Source organism: Esox lucius, chromosome 15, assembly GCF_011004845.1.
Source record: "Esox lucius isolate fEsoLuc1 chromosome 15, fEsoLuc1.pri, whole genome shotgun sequence".
Classification (NCBI taxonomy): Eukaryota; Metazoa; Chordata; class Actinopteri; order Esociformes; family Esocidae; genus Esox; species Esox lucius.
This window is the reverse complement of record NC_047583.1, coordinates 1822892-1847544: the sequence shown is the minus strand read 5'-3', so window position 1 is coordinate 1847544 and position 24653 is coordinate 1822892. Positions and strand designations below refer to the sequence as shown.

Genomic DNA, 24653 nt, shown 5'->3' with positions numbered 1-24653 from the left:
AGACCTCAAGCGACTTATCTTGAAATGTCAAATTTTCCCCTAGTTTTATGGAGATGGAGCACACATTCAAACACAGTAAACACAGCACCAATGTTGCTCTTCTCTCTCAGGGTGAAAAGCCAACCAGTTCTGGCATCAGAGATGAGAGCGGGACCTGTGCTGGGCCAACTAAGCCCTATCAGACTGTCCTGGGGCGAGATGGAGCCTCAACAGGCCCTTGGAGCCAGGAGATAACTGATGTAATTACAGGGCCTGCTGTTTGGTAAGGCCTGATTGGACATGTTATCCTGGCTCAGGCTGTCTGTCCCTCTGACAGAGCATGTAGACAACCCTGCGGACAGTTGGTGCAACCACTCTGGCCTAAAATACAGTGGATATAAAAAGTCTACACATCCCCGTTAAAATGACAGGTTTTTGTGTTGTAAAAGAATGAGACAAAGATAAATCATGTCAGAACGTTTTCCACCTTTAATGTGACCTATAACTGAAATCTTTGAGGGAGAAAAATGTAAAATAAAAAACTCACAATAACCTGGTTGCATAAATGTGCACACCCTTAAACTAATACTTTGTTGAAGCACCTTTTGATTTTATTACAGCACTCAGTCTTTATGGGTAGGAGTCTATTAGCATGGCACATCTTGATGTGGCAATATTTGCCCACTCTTCTTTGCAAAAGCGCTCCAAATCTGTCAAAACTCATGTGCACAGCCCTCTTCAGATCACGCCACAGATGTTCAATTGGATTCAGGTCTGGGCTCTGGCTGGGCCATTCTAAAACCTTGATCTTCTTCTGGTGAAGCCATGCTTTTGTGGATTTGGATGTGTGCTTTGGGTTGTTGTCGTGCTGAAAGGTGAACTTCCTCTTCATCTTCAGCTTTCTAACGGACACCCGAAGGTTTTGTGCCAAAATTGCTTGGTATTTGGAACTGTTCATAATTCCCTCCACCCTGACTAAGGTCCCGATTCCAGCCAGTACTTGCCAGAAAAACCTGCAGTTCCTTTAATGATGCTGTAGGCCTCTTGGAAGCCTCCCTGACCAGTTTTCTTCTCATCTTTTCATCAATTTTGGAGGGACGTCCAGTTCTTGGTAATGTCTCTGTTGTGCCATATTTTCTCCACTTGACGATGACTGTCATCACTGTGTACCATGGTATATCTAATGCTTTTTGGAAATTATTTTTTGTACCCTTCTCCTGACTGATATCTTTTAACAATAAGGTCCCTCTGATGCTTTGGAAGCTCTCTGCGGACAATGCCTTTAGCTCTGAGATGCAACTAAGAAAATGTCAGGAAAATCCTACTAGAACAGCTGAAATTCATCTGTGATTAATCAGAGTCACTTTAAATGATGGCAGGTGTGTAATGACTTCTATTTAACAAGAGTTTGAATATGATTGGTTAATTCTGAACACAGCCACATCCCCAGTTATAAGAGGGTGTGCACACTTATGCAACCAGGTTAAGGTTTTTCTTTTTCATTCTTCCCCCTCGAAGATTTCAGTTTGTTTTTCAATTGAATTGTTCAAATTATAGGTCACATTAAGTGGAAATCTTTGTCTCATTCTTGGCATTTAAACAGGGGTATATAGACTTTCTATATCCACTGTACATGAAGGAACTCTCAAGGTGTTTTGGGACAGTTGGTGAGGGTTGAATACGAGCGCAGGTTCCGGTCTAAGCCATGGCACTAGCAGAGGACTGTCTGGAAACCCCTTAAGCAAAGCATTGCCCGGAAAGGGATGAGGTCTTGTAGGTATTTCCTGGTCTCATTACTCCTACATCTGGTGACTCAGGTGCTTCACAAGCTGTGGTTGTCAGGAGACTGAGCCCTGATATGCTTCTGATCCGTCTGACTTCCTTGGTGGAAGAGTGTGTGGAAAAAAACTGGCTTGCGGATGAAGACCTGGAGTGATCTTCAGCTCTCCTAAATCTGTTAGGAGTTTTTGCAATAAAACAAGGCCCTCCTTAAAGGGGCCAGATGTGACATTTCTACTGTAACTACTAGCATAGATACAAGCACAAAGGATCAGAAAACTGCAGTTAATGTAAATATTTCAAATATTTCTTCTACAAAATTGTTGAATTCCTGAGATATTCCCCATTTAAAAGTCCTCACCGGTCCGTCTATCAGTGTGCATTATACTCACTTTACCCACGATCTGCAGTACTGTTCTCCCACCCTAAACCACTCTAATACAAAACTGGTATCGTTCATTAAGGGAAGAGATCATGTTTCTGTTTAGATTCACTCTTGCAGACCTTAGAGGCAGGATTCTAAACAGTACTCCTTTAATTCATTGGTTAAAAACATTTAGGGAGTTCATTTCTTCACCCCAAGTTCATGGCAAAAATAATCTGGTATATGACAAACTCGGAGACAATGAAACTTCCCAAAAGGCATTCCACAAGTCTGTGGACAGCAAGAAGAGAAAAGCTTCAGAAACTCAAAACTGCAGTAAAGCTTTGTGTGTGTGTGTGTGTGTGTGTGTGTGAAGGGGACTGCTAAAGAAACGGGTTGTTTGTGAATATTAGTGCTGGGCTGGGTTGAGCTGGGAAAGGCTGACATGTTCTGTTTGCGTACATCTAGGACTCCTGAACTAGCAGAAGAGCTTTGACCCAGCCTCGGTCTCTACCCCTGGTAAATCAGAGCCGGTGGACAGCGCCCAGGGTGGAATTACCATAGAGAATGTAGCAGGCAGAGGAAGATGCAAAGGGGCAATGAAGGAATATAACTGGAGGCCAGGGGAAAGGGAGGATGGGTTACAGAGGGAGGGGACTCTCCACAGCCTGTTTAATTAAAACCGTTCAATTCCCTGAGGTGAGAGATAACACCTTCCACTACAGGCCTGGCTGAATCCTATTTGCAGAAATCCCCCAGAGGGTTTACAGTTGTGACCTCCTCTACATATATTCAATAACTCAACAGAGACAACTGCAAATAGGAGAGGGACAGACAGGGGTTAGGGAGTAAAGGCAGAAGAAAAAGAACATTATGCCCCAATTGGCTCTTTTTTTCCTGGGTTTTTAATTTTCATCTCACCAAGTGGTCTTTTGACCAAACATGTCATCATACCTAACGCAGATGTAAAACACAATGTGATTGGTCAAAAGCCCAACTGGTGGGACAAATATATTTAGACTGACTCTGATAAACAGCCATTGATCTAATACAGTGTTAGAGACGCAGATCTGCTGATAGATGAACATCTCACTTCAGGTGTGCATATCACAGGTGGTCACAAACCTGCATGACCCTGTCATCTTCCTCCCTTCTCCTCCTCTCCTCTTCCTCCTGCTTCCGCTTAAGCTCCATCTCCGATTTCCTAAGGAGAGGAGACAGGGACAATGATACACCACCACCACATCACCCACCAACACATCATCCACCACATTATCATCATCATCCACCAAGACATCATCATTATCCACCACATCATTGACCAATACATCATCATCATCCACCACCACCACATCATACACCAACACATCATCCAATCAATCAATCAATCAATCAATCAAATGTATTTATAAAGACCTTTTTACAACAGCAGTTGTAACAAAATGCTTTACAGAGAAACTTGCCCTTAAACCTCAAGGAGCAAACAACAGTAGTGTTGGATTTCAGTGGCTAGGAAAAACTCCCTTAGAAGTCCAAATTTTAGGAAGAAACCTAGAGAGGACCCAGGCTCAGAGGGGTGACCAGTCCTCTTCTGGCTGTGCCGGGTGAGATATTAAGAGTCCAATTGGAATAATTTATGAATTTCTCTGGACTAAATCCAGAGTCTATTTGATTTTAGACTAGGTCAAAAGTATGACCAGGTGGACAAGGACAGGGACAGCAACGGGCCCCCCAAACCAGGTACTCCGCAGGTGTGGACCAGGACCTCATCTCCTCCTAAAATGTAAAACTGGAGGAGACTGAGAAAAGTTAGAAAGTGCATTCCTCATATCCCCCAGCACAATAATATAGCAGCGTAACACCTTGGAACTGAGACGGGGGGCTCCGGCGACACTGTGGCCCTACTCGGGGGAGGCCCCGGACAGGGCCCAACAGGCAGGAAATCAATCCACCCACATTGCCAGGCATCAACCAAAGGGACACTCACCAACCGCAACCCCCTCTGAATGAGGGCGGAGTATTGCCAGCTGAGTTTGCATTTCTAACCTTGATTGGCAGATCATGGATACATTTTTCTGCATCAGTTTTTGATAGAACGTTTCTAATTTTTGCAATGTTTCGAAGATGAAAATAAGCAACTCTTGAGACATATTTTATATGTTCTTCAAAGGAGAGGTCAGGGTCAATGGCTTTTTACAGTTTTTTGGGGTACGACCATGCAGCCGTCGAGGTTCACAGTGAGATCTGCTAACAACGCTCTTTGTTTCTTGGGTCCTAAAACAAGCATTTCTGTTTTCCTTGAGTTTAAGAGCAAAAGATTCCTTGTCATCCACTTCCTAATATCTGAAACGCATGCTTCCAAATTAGCTAATTTAGGGGCTTCTCCATGCTTCATTGAAATATATAACTGTGTGTCATCAGCGTAACAGTGAAAGTTTACATTGTGATTTCGGATTACATCACCCACAGGCAGCATATATAGTGAGAACAATAATGGGCCCAGAACCGAGCCTTGAGGAACACCAAAACATACCTTTGACTTGTTAGAGGATATGCCATCCACACTAACAAACTGATATCTTCCAGATAACCCACCGACACATCACCCACCGTCACATCATCCACCGACACATCATCATCATAATCATCCACAACCATCATCCACCACCACATCATCATCCAAGAAATCATCACCAACACATCATCATCATCATCCACCACCATCATCAAGCCACCACCACATCACCCAACAACACATCACCCAACAACACATCATCCACCACCACATAATCCACCAGCACATCATCCACCAACACATCTCCCACCAACACATCCACCACCACCACATCATCCACCACCACATCATCCATCACCACACCATCATCATCCACCCCACCATTATCATCATCACTCATCACCATCATCATCCACCACCAGCACATCATCCACCACCACACCATCATCCACCACCACACCATCATCATCCACCCCACCATTATCATCATCATTCATCACCATCATTATCCACCACAACCACCTTCCATTACCATCTACCACCCATTATTATCCACCACCATTATCATCCATAACCACCATCATCCACCACAATCACCCACCCCCACTTCTCATCCACTTACATCCTCCTGTATATTCAGTTAGCCAGATAAAATTGCCCTAGTGCTTGCATTTTTAAAGTTGTTACACACGCATGTCTACCTCAGGACCTCATTGCTGCTATCTCTGCATCTTGGGTTCACGTGCTACCTTACTACATCACACCTTCATTTGCCTCGATTGCACATCTTGAATGACATTTTGAAACTGCCATTTGTACCCAAACAACTATTATCCCAGTTGTAACATATACTATACCTAATGCCTGTACATTTTCTGCCCTCCTCCATTTGCACATCTGGTTAGATCCTAACTGTATTTTGTTGTACTGTACCTGTACTGTTCAATGACAGTAAAGTTGAATCTAATCTAATCTAAACATCTGTCTTCAGCCTCTTGCTGGCGTTGCTTGTCCTCTTCTTCTCTCCTCTTTCCACCACCATTATCATCCATAACCGCCATCATCCACCACAATCACCCACCCCCACCTCTCATCCACTTACATCCTCCTGTCTTCAGCCTCTTGCTGGCGTTGCTTGTCCTCTTCTTCTCTCCTCTTTCTCTCCCTCTCCATCTCCTTTTCGATGCGCCGCAGTCTCTCCATCTCCTCCTCCTCTTGCTTCTTCTTCTGCATGGAGCACAGCAGCTGCTCTGAGCTCCTCACCAGTCCCTGGTACTCCTGGTCAATCTCCTTCCGGGTCATCACTGTGGACTATAGAAGGGGTCCATGGGAGAACCCAGTAGTAATTTGCTAGAAATAACATTAAATTCCCAAAAATAAAATCAACATTAGTTTGAATGGATTTCCTCCCCTCAAACAAAGATCTTAATTTCACCAGTCCAATGCCAGGAATTGAGGGATGCCCCATCCTGCTATGGGCTCAGAAGAAACCCCACATCCCCTCCAGATGTTCTAACCAGATGACTGGAGAGACCTAGTGACTGAGATCAGAACCACCAGCACCTAAATCTGCTGCGACTGATGCCTGTGATGTCACACCTGTCAGCAGATCAGCAGGCAGTAATGGGAGTTCCACCTGTAAACCAATCAGCAGGCCGTATCAGGAGTTCCATTCTTGAAGCATTGACTTTGTCTCAGATCGAGACGACGCACGGAGACCTGAATGACTGACATCCATCGTTCACGGCTCACGCATAATTCAAGTGCAAATGTTAGCTCAAGGCCCTCAGCGATGCTAAGCTAGACGCTTCATTGTGGGCTGGAGAACACGGAGCATAACACAGAAAGATAACAGATGGACCCTGGCAGAGTCACAGACTTTACTTGTATGAGGGATCATGGGTTGAGGAAGATTTGGCTCAGACACTGCAGCTAGCCACATCTTCAAAACAGAAAGTTCAAACACAAATAATCAGGGACTGAAATTCCCAACCCCGTCCTGTGTCCGTTACAGCGGGTGTGTCATCCGCCCTCTAGGGTTCTAATAAGACTGGCGATAATGGCGCAGGGAGAGAGCAGCCCTCCCTAAACATATTAGAGTATTACCGATCAAAACAACCCCAGGAAATGGCTTCCTGATGAGATGACAGGAATGAAATGAGATGTGAGAAATGATGAGATCAGCAGGAACCGATTCCAAAAGTGGATGACTCACTGACACCCAGGCTTCCTCTCTGTTGGGTTTACCAAAAGAAGTTCACCTGTACTGGTTAGGACTGGAAGGTTAGATCTGAGGGGACAGAATCTCCAGACGTGACCCCTGACCCTGTAGCCATCCTCACCTTGATCTTGACCATCAGGGTGTCGATGGAGGCCCCCAGCTCCAGGACCTGCTTGTCCATCTCCGGCTTGCCCTCTTTCAATGCGCCCACCACCTCTTTGAAGCGCTCCATACGTGCCTTTAAGTTCCGCACCTTCACCAGGCCGTCGATGCTGTGGCCATGACACGCAACATGCAGCACACGTATGTATGAGGGAAGAGAACACGACATGAACCACCAAGGAGTGTGAGCCAACCACACACACACACACACACACCATAATAACAAGACAATTTAAAAACCCATCACCCGGAAGTGTTTTCCAAAGGCAACAGGACAAAGGCAAACTTTGTTGTCAGGAGAAAGACAGAGTATCTAAATGCAACACGGACAGAAAGTGCCATGAGACACGGATGAGTGCGCCGGATTCATTTGAACTTCACAATCTGGAGAAACCATCAAAAGGCACAGAGTGTGACTGTGGATCATTTTTAAACAAAGAGAGCGAGATAGTGTGTGTGTGTGTGTGTAGACTATAACAACACGGGTGTGTGTGTGTGTGTACACCCACCGTGGCTTATGTCTTTTCTTACAGAGCCACATGCGGACTGTCTTCTGAATCTTAATAAGGGCAGAGGCACGATACTTCATCTTCTCCTTCACTGTAGGGAGGGAGGCAAAGGGAGATTGAGAGAGGGAGAAATAAATAGAAAAGAGAAACGTGGAGAGAAGAAGAGAGAGAACACGAAAAGAGAAGAGAAACCAAGAGAGTGAAATAGCAAAAGACAGAGAAAAAGGACATAGAGAGAGGGAGAGAGAGAGAGGGAGAGAGAGAGAGAGGGAGAGAGGGAGAGAGAAAGGGGGAGGTGGGGTATGGAGAGAGTAAGGTTGGAAAGAGAGTCTAAATAAAATACTCTGTATGATGTTGGGTCTCTAAAAACAAACATACATGCATCCACCAACACATCTTTTATTCCATATTTGTGAGGACCGGAAACCCAGAAAACCTTGCCCTATTCCTCTTGAACCAGGCCTAGATTGTCGCTAGGCCTGGGGAATACCCTGTTGCAAAGGGTTAGGAAAAGCTTTTATTTCCAGTAATGTCTCAAAACATATTAACCCAACCAAATGAATTGCTTAAACTAACCATTAGTTTAACCCAGTTGAAATCAAACATTTCCTACAGGGGACCTACCAAAAAACATCATAAGGATTTATTTTTCAGGTTTTCCTACACTTGTGGGGACCTGATGTCCCTTGTTCCTTAGTTCTATCCTTAAACTCAACCTGAATGACCCAACCTAAACCAGCCCTAACACCAAACCTAAACCAGCCCTTCTTTGACTGGCCCGGTTAATGAGCGGCGCACAGTTGGGCGTCTCAGAACCTCAATGCGGTTGGCGATGAATGAGCCGTCACTCTAATAGTGTCCTGTGAGTTTACAAAGACTGGTACTGTTGACATACGTTTGATGACGGACAGCGAACACCACTGGACTTTCTTCCAGCGACTGACGACCAGCCACTGGTTGACCTTCTTCACCAGCTCCGCCAGGTGCTCCGGATCCGACTTCATGATCTGGTCGAACTCTGCAAACTGGGCCCAGAAACGGAACATGAGTAGAACCCCTCGGGGTCATCTGGGCCAGTCCCATTCCTGTACTGACCAGCTTTAACCATGGAGCTGAAAGCAGCGCTCACCTTCCCGGGGCGGAAGAACACCCTGGTCAACCCAAACTTGTAGTCGTTCTCATTCAGACCCAGTGCCTTAAACAGGGCCTGATGTGGAGAACCAGAACACACAGATAAACATACGAATGATGCGAGGTGTGAATAAAATGAGTGGACCTGTTTTTGGGTAGGGGGCCACTCACCTTGCAGAACAGCCTGGGGTCCAGTCGTGTGAGATTGTCAGGCATGAACTGCTTGTACATGTTGTAGAGCTCGTGGAAAGGAGCTCGTGAAGGAAAACCTCCTTGCATCAGGTCCAGCACAGACACCATACCTGATGAGGAGAACCACATAACTTCTTGACAAGATTCCTTCATGTTTATGTGTTATTTTTAAAGGGATGGTGTTGGTGACTGTTTTGACTGTGTGTTCATGTTTTCCTAGCCTATACCTGAACACTGCAGTTGAGACAAAATCTGGGCTCCCTCAAAGTGGTGGCTCACCATCTTCAGATTGGGTTTCACACAGCGAATGAAGCTGGAGCCCTTTGAACGATAAGTACATCATGTCTAAATACAGACTATCTGAGAGTGGTGCTTGACTGGTGGTGTGTGCAGATACTCACAGTGCTGCGAAGCTTCTCCAACAGGAGGTTCAACTGGGTCTGTGGGGGCAGGTGGGGAAAGATAACGGTTCAACAGTTTAACACCACACTGAAAACACAGGGGGGTTACGAGCTGGGACACACTGGGAGGAACAGCCTGCTGACAGACACCTGAACATCAAGCATGACTCAACACGTTTCGGCAGAAGCAACTTGCACTGTTCTTAATGTGAACTGCTTTTAAGGTCCATACGATAAAGTGAAAAGGTTTTCATAATATGTATTCAAAAAAGACAAACTGTGCCAAGTACACAACACAACAGCACGCTAAAGGAAGGGAAGGGAATCCTACATATTGAGAATGAGTGTCCTTAATAAACACAATCAGAAATAAAAAATACTTTGTTAGGATGGTTCCTCAGAGCAACATGCTACACGACATACCGCCTCACTTTGCTTTTCTCATTTCTTTAATTTCATTTTTTTTGTGTCAATAAACGGAACGGGTGTCTCCTTAACAGCTCTTCCACAATGCGGTTGCCGTGTCCATGGTACGGTTGCCGTGTCCACAATGCGGTTGCCGTGTCCACGGTGCGGTTGCCGTGACCACATCCTACGTTATGAATTAGTGATAAAAGCATCAACTCAGCCACCAGCACACTGGGACGGCAAAGCATGCCGGCCACAGACAGGTGGAGGTGTGGTGTGACGGGGGGGGGGACAGTGATGGCACAGAGCGCCGACCACAGACAGGTGGAGGCAGGGTGTGACGGGGGACAGTGTTGGCGCACACCTGATGGGGTCGTACAGCCTGGAAGTAAATCAACTGGGAGTCTTGGTACCGGCTGTCTCTGGCTGACTGCTTCACTGTGAGACTTTAAGCTCTACTTTCTCTCCCTCTGACTCTGTCTCTCATCCCCCCAGGCTGCCTTCATCCACCTTTATCCACAACCCAAGGATTTCTCAGGAAAACAAGCGGGGTACTGGAGGAGGTCTACAGAGGAAAAGGCAGGATGGAATAAGTTGAAAGGAAAGCGAGAGGTGTTAGAAGTTCAAAGGTCAAAGTTGGAAAATTAGTTCTCTCTGATACTGTTCTATGAAACATTCTATGAAATAACTATTAAAAAAGGTAAAAGGAAAAGGGATTAGATTAAAAACTATTCACGATGACAGCAAAAGCAGAATGTGAAACTAATTCTCAAAGAATTTTGAGATTCACACACACTGAAACATTTATTTTTCTTCAGTGTCAACAGAATGGTTCCCCACCTTGAATTTGTTTCCCACACTAATGAAGCTGAGCTTGCCAGCTTTCTGCTTGGAGTCCTTGCTGTTGTTGGAGTTCTCAAACAGCTCCCGAACAAACCTGTCCTTGGACTCACACACCAGGCTCTCTAAGGACATGTGGAGGGCGTCGTTATTCTTCTCCACAAACTGGGTCTGCAGATTTGCGCACACACACACACAAACGTGTACACACACCCGTGCACACGCGCGCGCACACACCCACGCACACACACACAGACATTGAGAAGCTGACAAATGTATTGTCAGCAACAGCTGTTTACTGCAATTAAATAATTTAAGTAAAATGAATACATGCAGTAGCTAGGCCACCCCCGAGACACAGCTGTGTCAGACCAAGTTCCATGCCTGTATCATACCAGGAAATGCAAAAAAGCATTTGCAAATGAGAAGAGGGACATGTGATCGATGTGAAAGAAAGCTACCGTCTCGTAGCACACGGCCCCAGCGAAGTGTCTGATGATGAAGCCTTCATCGTCTCTGATGTTCCTATGCACAGCAAGTTTTGACTTCCTGGGAACCTACAGAGAAAAGGTCACAGTTCATTGGTACATGTTGTGCATCTGGGGTCTATAGAACTGCAGGATTTTACAGGGTGTATTGGTACCACTGAAGAATACTCACCTTAAATGACCATTACTGACAGAATACTGATTTCAACATAGAAAACAACGATTAAAACGACCTCCATGACCTGTGCAGATGGCCCACTATGATGGCCTGATAACAATGCCTTGTTTCCAACAGGATTTCACGCCTGATAGAAACGTACAGAAAGAACTAAAGATCCGTATAAAGGGGCTGGGACTGATGGATCACAAGAGCTCGCCTGATTCACACGGACAAAGAGGGAGCAGAACATCTAACACAACCCCAGACTTCAGACCCCATGGCCTGGGTCTTAGTCAAGGACACACTGGAAGTGCTTCAGCATATGTGAGTCCATCCGACCTGACACCAAGACCCTTGGCAGACCAAGTGTGGATGGACAAGGCAGCTTCAGCACCGGTGTGTCAGCTGCCCCACTGTCAGTTTGGCATTTCTCAACGTAAATGGTTCAAGTCAGGACCGGGGGCGGCTAAGCTGATCCCAGATCTGTGCCGGCGTGCACCTTGTTATGGAACTTCTTGAACTGATGTAAACTTAATTCTATAAATGAGTTACTAGTTAAAAGAGTCCCCATGTTTAGATAAGAAACAGAATGTGGGAGAGGGGGTCTGGTATTTGTTAATGGTCATCATGGAATGGTCCTCCATCAATCTGTTTATCTGTTTAAACCATCAGTGTATCTTTGTCCAGATGGTGTGTGTCCCTTCAGGGTTGAATAGGTCACCTACAGTGTCCTCAGTTCTTTGGGATAAAGTGGGGGGACAGCCCACCCTTTGGGTAAAACCTATGTATTGTTGACATAAGACAGCTGTGCAGTATCTTACTATACCCCTTTTAACTGTAATACATACTGATGACTGTCCTGTGTTTTCTTTAGAGTTTCCTTACAGGGTTTTTACAAAATGATGTAGAGAACTGTGTCTCTGTACTTACATCCATTAAGAGCTCTTATAGATGGATTTACCATAACAACCTGCAGACTGGATCTCTCACCGTGAGTCTGAAGTGGTTTCTGTGCTTGCTGTGGACGGTCTCAGCAAAGTGCTGGTCGCTGGGCTGCGGCAGACGGTTCTCCTCGTCCAGAATGTCCAAGATGCCCACCAGCCGGGCCTCCACCAGGTCTAAGGGAATAAAATAGAGGGTTATGGATGATGTCATCAGAGTGTTATGGATGACGTCATCAGAGGGTTAGGGTTAGGGATGACTTCATCAGAAAGTTAGGGTTAGGGATGATGTCATCAGAAGGTTAGGGTTAGGGATGATGTCATCAGAGGGTTAGGGATGATCATCAGCAGGCTCAATGCAAGCTATTCTGACAACAATGAGATACGACAAGAAAGCACTTTATCGATCCCCAAGCAGAAAATGTAGTTAAAAAGTCCTATACTCTTAATGTTTAAACGTTTGTCAAGGACACCATGTGAAGACACTGGCAAAGCGGCCACACTGAATGGACAGTGAAGTTCACACGTCCCGTCCCAGCGAGAAGCAGCCAGTTGTCAGGGAGACTAACTGGAACCACATTGTGTTCTTAGAACCCTGACAGCTTCAACATGGTTCCAAAGCAGGCCTTTGTCTGAGGCTTCGGGTGCTGTTCAAACTGAAGGCAGAGTCCATTGTTCCGCCGGAGGCCCATCAACCCCATCATCTCTCCCAGTTAATTACCCATGCAGGCTATTTGGAATATGATCTGACAGAGGAACAGCCATACATTTGCATGATTAGGCACCTGGGCATAAATTGGGGAGAGACTGATGAGTGTAATTAATGGACACTCATTTGCAAGTCACAAATGTTGTCCGTGGCAGACAGTTAACGGCCCTGAATAATCAAGTATTTAATATACAAATCTAAATGTTTCACCTTGTCACCCAAAATGCCATTTACTGTAAGCGGGGTTGAACAAACCCTGGAAATCGGGCTGAATCAGAGTTCTGCTTCAGGGTGACTAGTGATGGCAACTTCCACGGTCTAATGAGGATTCACATGTTTGCTCCACTATGGCCCCTTCAGCACTGAAAAAGTTCTATTGCAAAGCCCTTGGCCGTGAGGGATGAGTCCAATCTTATGTTGGGGGGGGGGGGAGTCGGTGACGATGTGTTTCAGCCAATCATCTCAATGTCTGGAAAGTACAGAGTGCTCAGTTGGTCTGTAAAAATGTCCCTTAAAGTTAATCATGTCTCTCTCTGTGCTGCTCTGACAACCTCTGCTGCTGGAGACTTCTGCACCAATCCAAAAAGTATTCCAGTCACTCACACACACACGCACACACCACCTTCTATTGGGTCCCAAGAGCCCGGCAGCCTGCACAGACCCAGAAAGTGATCCCTTCTCTACAGTCTTAAGCCAGTCCTAGAATTAGGTTTCAACAGGCAACTTAAAGAAGAGGAAGAGGATGTGTCATCTAAGACCTGCAGGAACAGTGTGCTGCCCCATATTTTAAAACAGACAAGTATTTTAGGGGTGGTTCTTGGGGAGGTGACAAATGAAACATGTAATGTGTTTGAGAAACAGGTCGAATTCAGGATTACCGAAGAGCTCCAGCATAGAATTGAATACAATACAGAAATATGGATGGGCTTCACAGCCTACTGCAGCAGATATGCACCAGATGACCTTGCTGAAAATATAACAGACATGCACCAGATGACCTTTGTGAAAATACAACAGTGTAACTGTTGTTGTAAGTCCGGCCTGACAGTGACACTCACCTATGCAGTCCTGGTTGTCAACATAGTGAACTTCATTGACCCCCAGTCCTTCCCTCTGATACAGCTCCTGCTCCTGAAGAAAGACTGACAAGTCAACACAAAAGAAGGGTATTTTGCTCCTAACCACTGATACAAGGTAAGATCTCTTTTCATCACTCTAATGGTTAACACATTTTAGTATCTCCGGGTCAGGCCTAGAACCAAATATATCTGATGTTGAAACAAGCTAAACATGCCAATTCACGTGTAATTTTATGATTTGAACTAAATACTGATATGAAAATGTCTTTAAGGAAAATTGTCAGTTTGTCAAATCCATAGTTCTCACAGCAATTAATAATGTGTTCCATACTTAACCACTAGATTATTCTACACTGCTACAGTATTTCCAAAAATGCCATACACTACCATGGAATGTTCATTAATTATATTTGAACATATTTTAATAAGATTTGATTGTTAATATGGTGTAAGTTACACTTTAAATCTTAACTGCTGAGAAATGTGTTCATAAAATATTGTATGACATACAATTCATGTAGATCACATTTAGCAATCAGAGCACAGCTCAACAAAATGAAGATGTCAGTATCGGAATCGGTCCTCTGTATTGGCAGAAACTCAACATTCACTACTCAACGTTCAGTACTCAACATTCAGTACTCAACATTCAGTACTCAGTGCTCAGTACTCAGTGCTCAGTAATCAACGTTCAGTTCTCAATGTTCAGTAGTCAATGTTCAGTACTCAACATTCAGTACTCAATGCTCAGTAGTCAATGCTCGGAATTAGAATCAACAATGAAAAAAGTGAAAAAGAAAGATTACCATTATAATGTTATTCTAATGTAATTTGGACTGACTCTTTTGGAGTGAGCTTGAGTTTTTGGTCTGTGTAGGAGGGTGTGTCTCTCAAACACACACGTGACACACCCTCCCACTCCAGTCTGTTGATGTACATACAAGCCTAGGCCTCATCCAACTGTCGCTCTCACTCACCTCTTTCAGGATGCGCTCGTTAAAGAACTGCTGGAGCTTCTCGTTGCAGTAGTTGATGCAGAACTGCTCAAAGCTGTTGTGCTCAAAATACTCTGAGGTGCGTGAGAATAAATGTAAAGAGTAAATAATCTGTAAACAATGGACAGATGAACGATCAGGCGAACTCACCGCTCTCGTCCACTTACCGAAACCGGCGATGTCCAACACGCCTATGAAGTTAGAGGAGGTTTTGAAGGGGAAGCACTGGTTGACCCTCCTGACCACGTGGTCAAAGAGGCAGCTGTACACAGCCTTGGCCAGGGCATCGCGGGCGCTGTTTGCCTGTTCCACCTTCAGAGGCACCCTGTGGGAAGAAGGGGGGCACTGAGAGACCCTAAATGGGACATATGTCTCCTCAAATCTGTCACCCTGAAAAACTGAAAACAACCCTCCCGTTTGACCCCCCCCCCCCACGACCTCTCCAGGACGGGGCCCAGTTTCAGGGGCCAGATTGCACACTCCAACCCCCCACCCCCGGGCTCATGTCCCTCCCATCCCTCAGATGCAGCTGCATTATTTATCACGGGGAAGGCCAGGCATCTGGGCCTGTTGAAATATTCATCCACCCAGCCCTGTTACGGCCATGCCCTGTCACTCAAACACACTGGAAGTATCAATACGCCGCGGTTTGACGGATTCCTCCTAGGACCTCTCCTTTGAAAAAGCCCTCTGGCAGTAAGGCTGGAGATGTAATTATAATCACAAGTGAATTGTGATTCTCTCGAATGGCAACAGGTTACTGACAGAGGACAGGTAAGGTGCTATCGAGTGGCCGCGCCCCCGGGGGAAAGACGAAAATTCTGTGCACAATCTTGTTTTTAACTTTCACCGTTTCAAAGTGAAATATCTCCAGCATAATTCGACACACTGAGAGGTAAAAAAGAAAGTTCACCCAGAAGTTTGGAGCAAAATCTATATTTATATCTTTACATAAAACAGCAGGAAAACAGAGGAGAAATAGCCCCCCTCTTCCCACAAGGCCTATCCGGACCACCTATACCTGGATGTGGACCGGGATGTGATGAGGATGAGGACCGGGATGTGATGAGGATGTGGACTGGGATGTGATGAGGATGTGGACTGGGATGTGATGAGGATGTGGACTGGGATGTGATGAGGATGTGGACCGGGATGTGATGAGGATGTGGACTGGGATGTGATGAGGATGTGGACCGGGATGTGATGAGGATGTGGACCGGGATGTGATGAGAATATGGACTGGGATGTGATGAGGATGTGGACCGGGATGTGATGAGGATGTGGACTGGGATGTGATGAGGATGTGGACTGGGATGTGATGAGGATGTGGACCGGGATGTGATGAGGATGTGGACCGGGATGTGATGAGAATATGGACTGGGATGTGATGAGGATGTGGACCGGGATGTGATGAGGATGTGGACCGGGATGTGATGAGGATGTGGACCGGGATGTGATGAGAATGTGGACTGGGATGTGATGAGGATGTGGACCGGGATGTGATGAGAATGTGGACCGGGATGTGATGAGGATGTGGACTGGGATGTGATGAGGATGTGGACCGGGATGTGATGAGGATGTGGACCGGGATGTGATGAGGATGTGGACCGGAATGTGATGAGGATGTGGACTGGGGTGTGATGAGGATGTGGACTGGGATGTGATGAGGATGTGGACCGGGGCGTAATGACGATGAAAAGGTGACCAGACCCCCACGTATTAGTGGTCCAATGGATTATGTCTTACGAGCGGATTTACGGCATGCTGGAGCCTGTCTCAATAATGTACCGGTTACGGCATGCTGGAGCCTGTCTCAATAATGTACCGGTTACGGCATGCTGGAGCCTGTCTCAATAATGTACCGGTTACGGCATGCTGGAGCCTGTCTCAATAATGTACCGGTTACGGCATGCTGGAGCCTGTATCAATAATGTACCGGTTACGGCATGCTGGAGCCTGTCTCAATAATGTACCGGTTACGGCATGCTGGAGCCTGTCTCAATAATGTACCGGTTACGGCATGCTGGAGCCTGTCTCAATAATGTACCGGTTACGGCATGCTGGAGCCTGTCTCAATAATGTAAGTGTGACTTAAGCTTCACTGTCTTACGCAACACTCCAATGTAAATAAGAGCAGTTACTAGCGTGACATGAATGGGTTTAAGTAGCAACATGGCTATTAGCGTTGCTCTGGGCCATGGTTGGTTAAACAGTATAGATCCGTCCTACACACGACCAGCTTATCTTCAGCCTCTTTACTCTTCGGGCTTCTATAAGAACTGAATCCCACTACAGTCACTGTGTCTGACAACAGCTGCTCATAAGAAAGTATTTCCTCACTTCACAACTCTTCAAGTCTCAGTTCTCCACACCCTCTGACTAACACTGAATAAACAGTCTATGTACTTCTGACTAAAGAGTCTCAGCTCCCAATAGCAAGTGCAGCAGTAGCAGACTGACAACCAAATATTATTATCATTTAGGATTTTCCTATTTAATAACAATGGGCAATTGTAAAATAGCATAATAACTGTAGGTCACCATTGACCTGCTCTGCCTGTCTGCAGAGCATATTTTTTGGGACAGGGGGTGAAGGTGGCGGTGGGAGGAGGTGGTATTGATCGCTCGAGAACCCAACAGAACGTGCAGATCTAATCCAGAGGCAGTCTTACTTGATGACTGTTCCTTTGGCGCCCCCCGCTGTAGTCAGCATGACCCTGGTGGTGAGGCTCACTCTCAGGTCGTCCTGGTCCAATCCAAGCAGATCAGCACAGTAGGACAGTGTCTGGCTCGACTGGCTCATCAAGATACAGCCGCCTGTACACACACACACACATTTGTACAGCTACCCTCATGGGGACCAGAAAATTAAATTGCACGCTCCCTTGCCCAAATCTTAACCCTAAACCTAACCCTAACCCTAATCATAACCTAACCCTAACTTTAACTTCAATAAAGAAACATTTATGCCTAAACTTTACCTAGATGTAATGCCTAAACTTAACCAACAACGCCTGGACCTTAAAGAAACCCCAATTCTAACTATAAAATCAATTGTAAGTTTGACCCTAAACCCTGAGCCGGGAAATTGACTTTTGCCTCACGGGGATCGGCAAAAGGTCCCAAAATGTAATTTTTTTTCTGGTTTTACTATACTCATTGGGAAATCTGGTCCCCCTGAGTTTAGTAAGACCACAGACACACACACAGACACACACACAGACACATGCACAGACACACATTGACAGACACAGACACACACACACACACACACACAGACACACACACACACACAGACACACACACAGACACACACACAGACACACACACAGACACATATACACAGACACACAATTGGTGAGCATGAAAATAAATGGTATTTCCTTTTTTGCCATCTACCCTGAAAGTTTAGTGGCCCAGTGTTCTGCAGGAGTAATGGTTTACATCAGACTGAAGTAGGTCTAGCTAAATGTCCTTTACATCAGACTGAAGTAGGTCTAGCTGAATGTCCTTTACACCAGACTGAAGTAGGTCTAGCTAAATGTCCTTTACATCAGACTGAAGTAGGTCCAGCTAATATCCTCTAAATGGGTTGACAGGCAGATGGTCTGAGAGAAGGAAATGAGCTGCAGAGGTGCCTCCATTTCAGAGGTGACTGGGCTGATCCACGCAATATGTGATATCCAGGCAGTATGTGATCTCCATTCTCCAGGCAGTACGTGATCTCCAGGCAGTACGTGATCTCCAGATCTCCAGTACTCAATATTGTTATCCATTTTAAGATCAGCTTGAATCCCCAAGCAGTATTTCAGCATGTCTGTGTCTGAGAGTGCTCTATAGGGGAGGGATTTCAGACCAGGGTGTCCTTTTCAGTGTGTCCATTACAACATTGGGGCAGCGAGACCTGACAGAGACGGATCTATTTAATCACAGTATTTTCGACAGAGCCCCTGGCAGCGCTGTTCACCAGGTTCTGTGCTCCCAAGCACAAGAACGGTATTCACTAAGAATATGTGCAGAGTGAGAAAGATGCTATATTTACATTTGTACAAAAGTTTTCTCCAGAGAAAAAACTAGCTGGATTCTCTGGCCCATAAAATCAGGGACCATTTAACATTTAACAGTCATATCAAAGCGGACACCAAAATGGCATTCTATCATCTTAAAAATACAGCCAGAAGCTCATCCATTCTTTTCTAATAGGGTTATTAAAAATAGGGTTTTAATAACCCTATTAGAGATAAACCCTATTTATCTCTGATAGGGTTTACTAATGTAATGGCCTCTTAACTGGACTCCCCAAAAAGACTGTAAAACAGCTGAATGCAGCCTCATTCAGAATGCTGCTGCTAGAATGTTAACCAGGTCCAAGAGAACAGAGCACATCACTCCGGTTCTTAAATCTTTGCTTTGGCTTCCAGTCAGTTACAGAAACTAAACATGGTCAAGCTGCGTTTAGCAGTTATGCTGCATACAACTGGAATAAACTAACAGAAGACCTTAGACGTGCCCCAATATTTTTTAATCCAGTTCTCTTTTCACGTGCCTATGACTGAGCACTTTAACTTAACCGCACTGTTCAGCATCTATACAGCTTTTATAGCTTCTAATGTTTTATCCCATTTTTTTTATTCTGTTTTACTATTATGATGTTTTGATGTTTTCATCTGAGTATTTGTGTTTATGCTATTGTATTTTTATATTTATTTATTTTCTTTATAAAGCACACTGAATTGCTTTTATGTATGAATTGTGCTATATAAATAAACTTGCTTGCTTGCTTCTCCCCAGATACCACTTGAGCACAAATGAGAATAATGGGTCGTGACTGAGGCAACCGGGTCTAATCAGGGTCCAGAGACAAAATCATCTAAGGACTTCTGTTCTGTATAGGGCAACATTTGACAGTTCTGTTCTGGATAGGGCAACATTTGACAGTTCTAAGTCTAAGGACTTCTGTTCTGTATAGGGCAACATTTGACAGTTCTGTTCTGGATAGGGCAACATTTGACAGTTCTGTTCTAGATAGGGCAACATTTGACAGTTCTGTTCTAGATAGGGCAACATTTGACAGTTCTAAGTCTAAGGACTTCTGTTCTGTATAGGGCAACATTTGACAGTTCTGTTCTGGATAGGGCAACATTTGACAGTTCTGTTCTAGATAGGGCAACATTTGACAGTTCTGTTCTAGATAGGGCAACATTTGACAGTTCTAAGTCTAAGGACTTCGGTTCTGTATAGGGCAACATTTGACAGTTCTGTTCTGGATAGGGCAACATTTGACAGTTTTGTTCTAGATAGGGCAACATTTGACAGTTCTGTTCGGGATAGGGAAAATTTTGACAATTCTGTTCTGTATAGGGCAAAATTTTACATTTGATTTGTTTCATAATGGTAGTGGAGGAAATGCAGCATTTTATCAGGCAAAACCATCGCTGGATTTCAAGACATAACATACTGGAATTTTGTTTCCAGCTATAATCTTTACTAACCTGAGGTTCTCCCGGTCTATTATCTTTACTAACCTGAGTTTCTCCCGGTCTATTATCTTTACTAACCTGAGGTTCTCCCGGTTTATTATCTTTACTAACCTGAGGTTCTCCCGGTCTATTATCTTTACTAACCTGAGGTTCTCCCGGTTTATTATCTTTACTAACCTGAGGTTCTCCCGGTCTATTATCTTTACAAACCTGAGGTTCTCCCGGTCTATTATCTTTACAAACCTGAGGTTCTCCCGGTCTATTATCTTTACTAACCTGAGGTTCTCCCGGTCTATTATCTTTACAAACCTGAGGTTCTCCCGGTCTATTATCTTTACAAACCTGAGGTTCTCCCGGTCTATTATCTTTACTAACCTGAGGTTCTCCCGGTCTATTATCTTTACTAACCTGAGGTTCTCCCGGTCTATTATCTTTACTAACCTGAGGTTCTCCCAGTCTATTATCTTTACTAACCTGAGGTTCTCCCGGTCTATTATTTTTACTAACCTGAGGTTCTCCCGGTCTATTATCTTTAATAACCTGAGGTTCTCCCAGTTTATTATCTTTACAAACCTGAGGTTCTCCCGGTCTATTATCTTTACAAACCTGAGGTTCTCCCGGTCTATTATCTTTACTAACCTGAGGTTCTCCCGGTCTATTATCTTTACTAACCTGAGGTTCTCCCGGTCTATTATCTTTACTAACCTGAGGTTCTCCCGGTCTATTATCTTTACTAACCTGAGGTTCTCCCGGTCTATTATCTTTACTAACCTGAGGTTCTCCTGGTCTATTATCTTTACTAACCTGAAGTGCTCCCTGTCTCCTCGAAGTCGATGTTTCCCAGGTGCAGAACCCCGGCTACAACCCTGAACAGGTCCAGCTTCTCCGTGTCATCCAGTCCGATCTTCTTCATGGCCGCGCACATCCTGTTAAAGTCCGCCTGGTCATCCAGCAGAGGGTCTTTAAGGGCGCCCATTTTAACATGCTTGAGGATGGAGACAGTGGAGTCAGGTTACACTCCTTGGATGCAGAGCCATTCAGACGATGATGATCCTAGACTGTGATCCTAAAGCACATCTCTTTGTGGACACAGGCCTTATAATGACCAGAGTCTTTCCATCATCGTGTAACCAGACTAGGAAAACAGACAGTTAGAGTTGGGTGGTATTCCACATGTAACAGATACCAGGGGTTTTCAAATAGAGATGGTGGGATTTTCAATATTGTACAAAAGTATTAAACGGGTCACATGATTTGTTTGTTGGCCACAAAGACATGGGGACATGGGGAAGGACTATGGATGTGAGGACATGGGGAGGGACTGTGGGTGTGAGGACATGGGGAGGACATGGGGAGGGACTGTGGGTGTGAGGACATGGGGAGGGACTGTGGGTGTGAGGACATGGGGAGGGACTGTGGGTGTGAGGACATGGGGAGGGACTGTGGGTGTGAGGACATGGGGAGGGACTGTGGGTGTGAGGACATGGGGAGGGACATGGGGAGGGACTGTGGGTGTGAGGACACGGGGAGGGACATGGGGAGGGACTGTGGGTGTGAGGACATGGGGAGGGACTGTGGGTGTGAGGACATGGGGAGGACATGGGGAGGGACTGTGGGTGTGAGGACACGGGGAGGGACATGGGGAGGGACTGTGGGTGTGAGGACATGGGGAGGGACTGTGGGTGTGAGGACATGGGGAGGCCTCTGTTTGTCATCTGAGACTCCAACAGTCCAATGTTTACTAAATAATGAGTCTTGGATTAGAGACATGACATTTTGAAAATGACACTGTAATTACCGCATTCCAAGCTAGCTCTGTGCCCACGTTCATGTGAAATACTTTACTACCAGACTATGGACACAAAATGATGGGACAGAGAAACTGCTGTAGTGCATATTCTGGTGCCATCACAGCAACTCATCCAATAGATGCCCCTTTCCCAGTTAGCAAAAACATTTATTCACTTTCCATCATTTTACTCACAAGGCTTGATTATTATATGAAATATTTTCCAATTAGTTTTTTGTATATTATAATGACATTGATGAATTCAAGAAATAATTTGAAATTGCTTGCCTGTTTTACAGCGTTACATCTTCCTATCAAGGGCTATAGTTAATTCTCTGTGATCCCGTCCACCGTGAGCTATCAAGTTTAATTTCTAGACAGGGCGGAAACACAGGCTGTTGTTCTATTTCTTTCTCATTAGTCAACGCAATTTGCATTTGCATTTTTGTGGCTAATTGACCCAATGGGGAAAGGGGCAGCATTTGTGGGCACAATATGTTTATCTCTGCCTTGTTAAGAGAGAGTACACAGAGCCAGTGTGGTGATCCTTCATCAAACACGCTAGGAGATCACCTAACACTCCAAATTCACTGCCGTTGGCCAGTTAAATATAATCACTATTAGTTTCCCATGATTGTTTCCAGGTCAGGGATCCGGCTTTGCATTCGGTTCGCTCACTAGACTATACGTGACGTGTTTGCAATATCAATCTTGGTAAACACAATCAGCCTCCTCCTGGATCAAGTGGAAGTGTATGGGGTTTGCATTCAGTGTGTCAGTTTGCCAGCATTTGGATCGGGTCAGCTATGGGATTCAATATTCCTTTAATAATTTGTTGGCATACATAGCCTGTTGTTTAAAATAATTTAAAAACTAAATCGACCTTTCTGCTGGTAATAAATCTCCTGGTATGATACAGGAACAAAATGAAGGTATGTAATACCACCCAACTATAAATCCTGCCTTCCCTGTCATAATTTACAGTATGTGAGTGAAAAAACACCAACAGACCACCTTCACACTGCATCAACAAGACCGTAGGTCTCCAGTGGTCTCCAGTGACCTGGCGTTTAAACCCTCTCAACACCCAACGCCGGAAATGAGAAATCCACCAGAGAAAGTTACAAGCAGAAGCCTGGTAAAGTACAGTAGATCTGTGAATTTCTGGTTTGAAGGAGGATGTGAGGACCAGAAACCAGAGGCACACCAAGGGGAGTGTCACAGTGTGATTCTGTTTGACAAAGCCACTTTGATACTTTGGTTGTTGGATTTCAACAGTCATGACTTGTATTTGTAACAGTCTCTCTACACGGTGACATTCTGAGCCCAATAGAAGCAGGATCCAAAAGGCCGGTCCATGCACACTGACACAGAAACAAGCTTGCACTACAATTTCATGCATGTAAAGCTGAGCTCTGCGCTTCTCAGGGTTTACATAGTGAGTACAACAAAGACTCTCACAAGAAAAATATCACCTTATTATCCTTCATTAGGGACCCGTGACGGCCAGAGGGACATAAAACAAGCGTGATTAGTAACACTAAAACTTTCACTGCTGTCTGAACACACTAAACACAAGCTATGAAAAGATCAATTTTGTTGATTATGAAAATGGAAAAATGCATCCTCGTCTCTGAGTTGAAGAGCGAGCAGTGAAATGAATGTATTGCTGATTCACCCCTGTGAGAGAAAACTGTTGCGTTATTCTTATGAGAGCTCGTAACAACAAATAATCATTAAAATGTCCTGCAGGGAAAGAAATCGAAAGATAATCACATCATACATAATTTATCAAAAACACAGACCTGAAAATAGTCCGAAGCAATTTCTATAGCAACAATAATTTACTCAGAGAGCTTGTCATGCCAATACAAAACCATAAAGTTTAGCACCTAAAGTTGTTTACTTCTGGAAAATCCTTAAGACTGTTTTTTTTTTACTACTTTCACTCCCTTTCAAAGCCACTTGTTGCCAGGAAGATGTTGAACAAATAAAAGACTTGCAGTTGTGAATGCAATGACGGGTCAGAGGTCACACAGAACTGTAAGACTGATACTGTACCTCAGGACTCTTGCGATTCTGGCCGATCTGTTTGTCTGTGTCCATGCTGGCGAAGTATCGTGTGCATCCTCTATTCAGATACTGGCCAAAGGAGTAAACACAAACACACAATCAATTAGCATTAAAGATATCACCTAAGCACAGACAACCCTCACAAGCTGACCTGTGTCGGATCTGTTTACATCATTTGCACAGTATTCAGTGTACTTTGCCCAAAGGTAGCGTCTTCGGCTAACAAAGAAGTCCTCAAAAAAGTTACTTAATCATTCTATACATTATTTTGTCACTGGAGGAACAGCGCACGCAAGAATGGTGGTACTGTGTTTTGCAGCGTTAAAAGAAGACCAATTCTCCAACCTTGGCTTCACAGTTGAATGGGTTTGAATTGCATTAGGAGTTAATTGCCTCTGCTGATGAGACTCACCACAGCGACTCCATATAATAACACAG

General features: G+C 44.8%; 1 protein-coding gene across 5 annotated transcripts in view; it reads right to left on the bottom strand.

The window, feature by feature from the left end:
* Positions 1-24653, bottom strand: part of myo6b (myosin VIb) — a 55854-nt gene that overhangs the window by 16032 nt on the left and 15169 nt on the right. For 2 of the 5 annotated variants that reach the window (XM_034297277.1, XM_034297279.1), the window contains 19 exons: positions 24204-24284; positions 23618-23626; positions 21158-21338; positions 17546-17690; positions 15041-15198; positions 14856-14947; positions 13858-13930; positions 12140-12267; positions 10963-11058; positions 10502-10672; positions 9254-9292; positions 9080-9173; positions 8832-8962; positions 8659-8736; positions 8425-8554; positions 7530-7620; positions 6980-7130; positions 5740-5948; positions 3248-3326 (listed from right to left, as the gene is read on the bottom strand). In XM_034297277.1, coding sequence (XP_034153168.1) covers positions 3248-3326; positions 5740-5948; positions 6980-7130; positions 7530-7620; positions 8425-8554; positions 8659-8736; positions 8832-8962; positions 9080-9173; positions 9254-9292; positions 10502-10672; positions 10963-11058; positions 12140-12267; positions 13858-13930; positions 14856-14947; positions 15041-15198; positions 17546-17690; positions 21158-21338; positions 23618-23626; positions 24204-24284 — 2136 coding nt within the window. Of the gene's footprint in view, positions 1-3247; positions 3327-5739; positions 5949-6979; positions 7131-7529; positions 7621-8424; positions 8555-8658; positions 8737-8831; positions 8963-9079; positions 9174-9253; positions 9293-10025; positions 10227-10501; positions 10673-10962; positions 11059-12139; positions 12268-13857; positions 13931-14855; positions 14948-15040; positions 15199-17545; positions 17691-21157; positions 21339-23617; positions 23627-24203; positions 24285-24653 lie in introns of those variants that run through there. The other 3 variants (XM_034297278.1, XM_034297280.1, XM_034297281.1) reach the window with 2 other exon arrangements.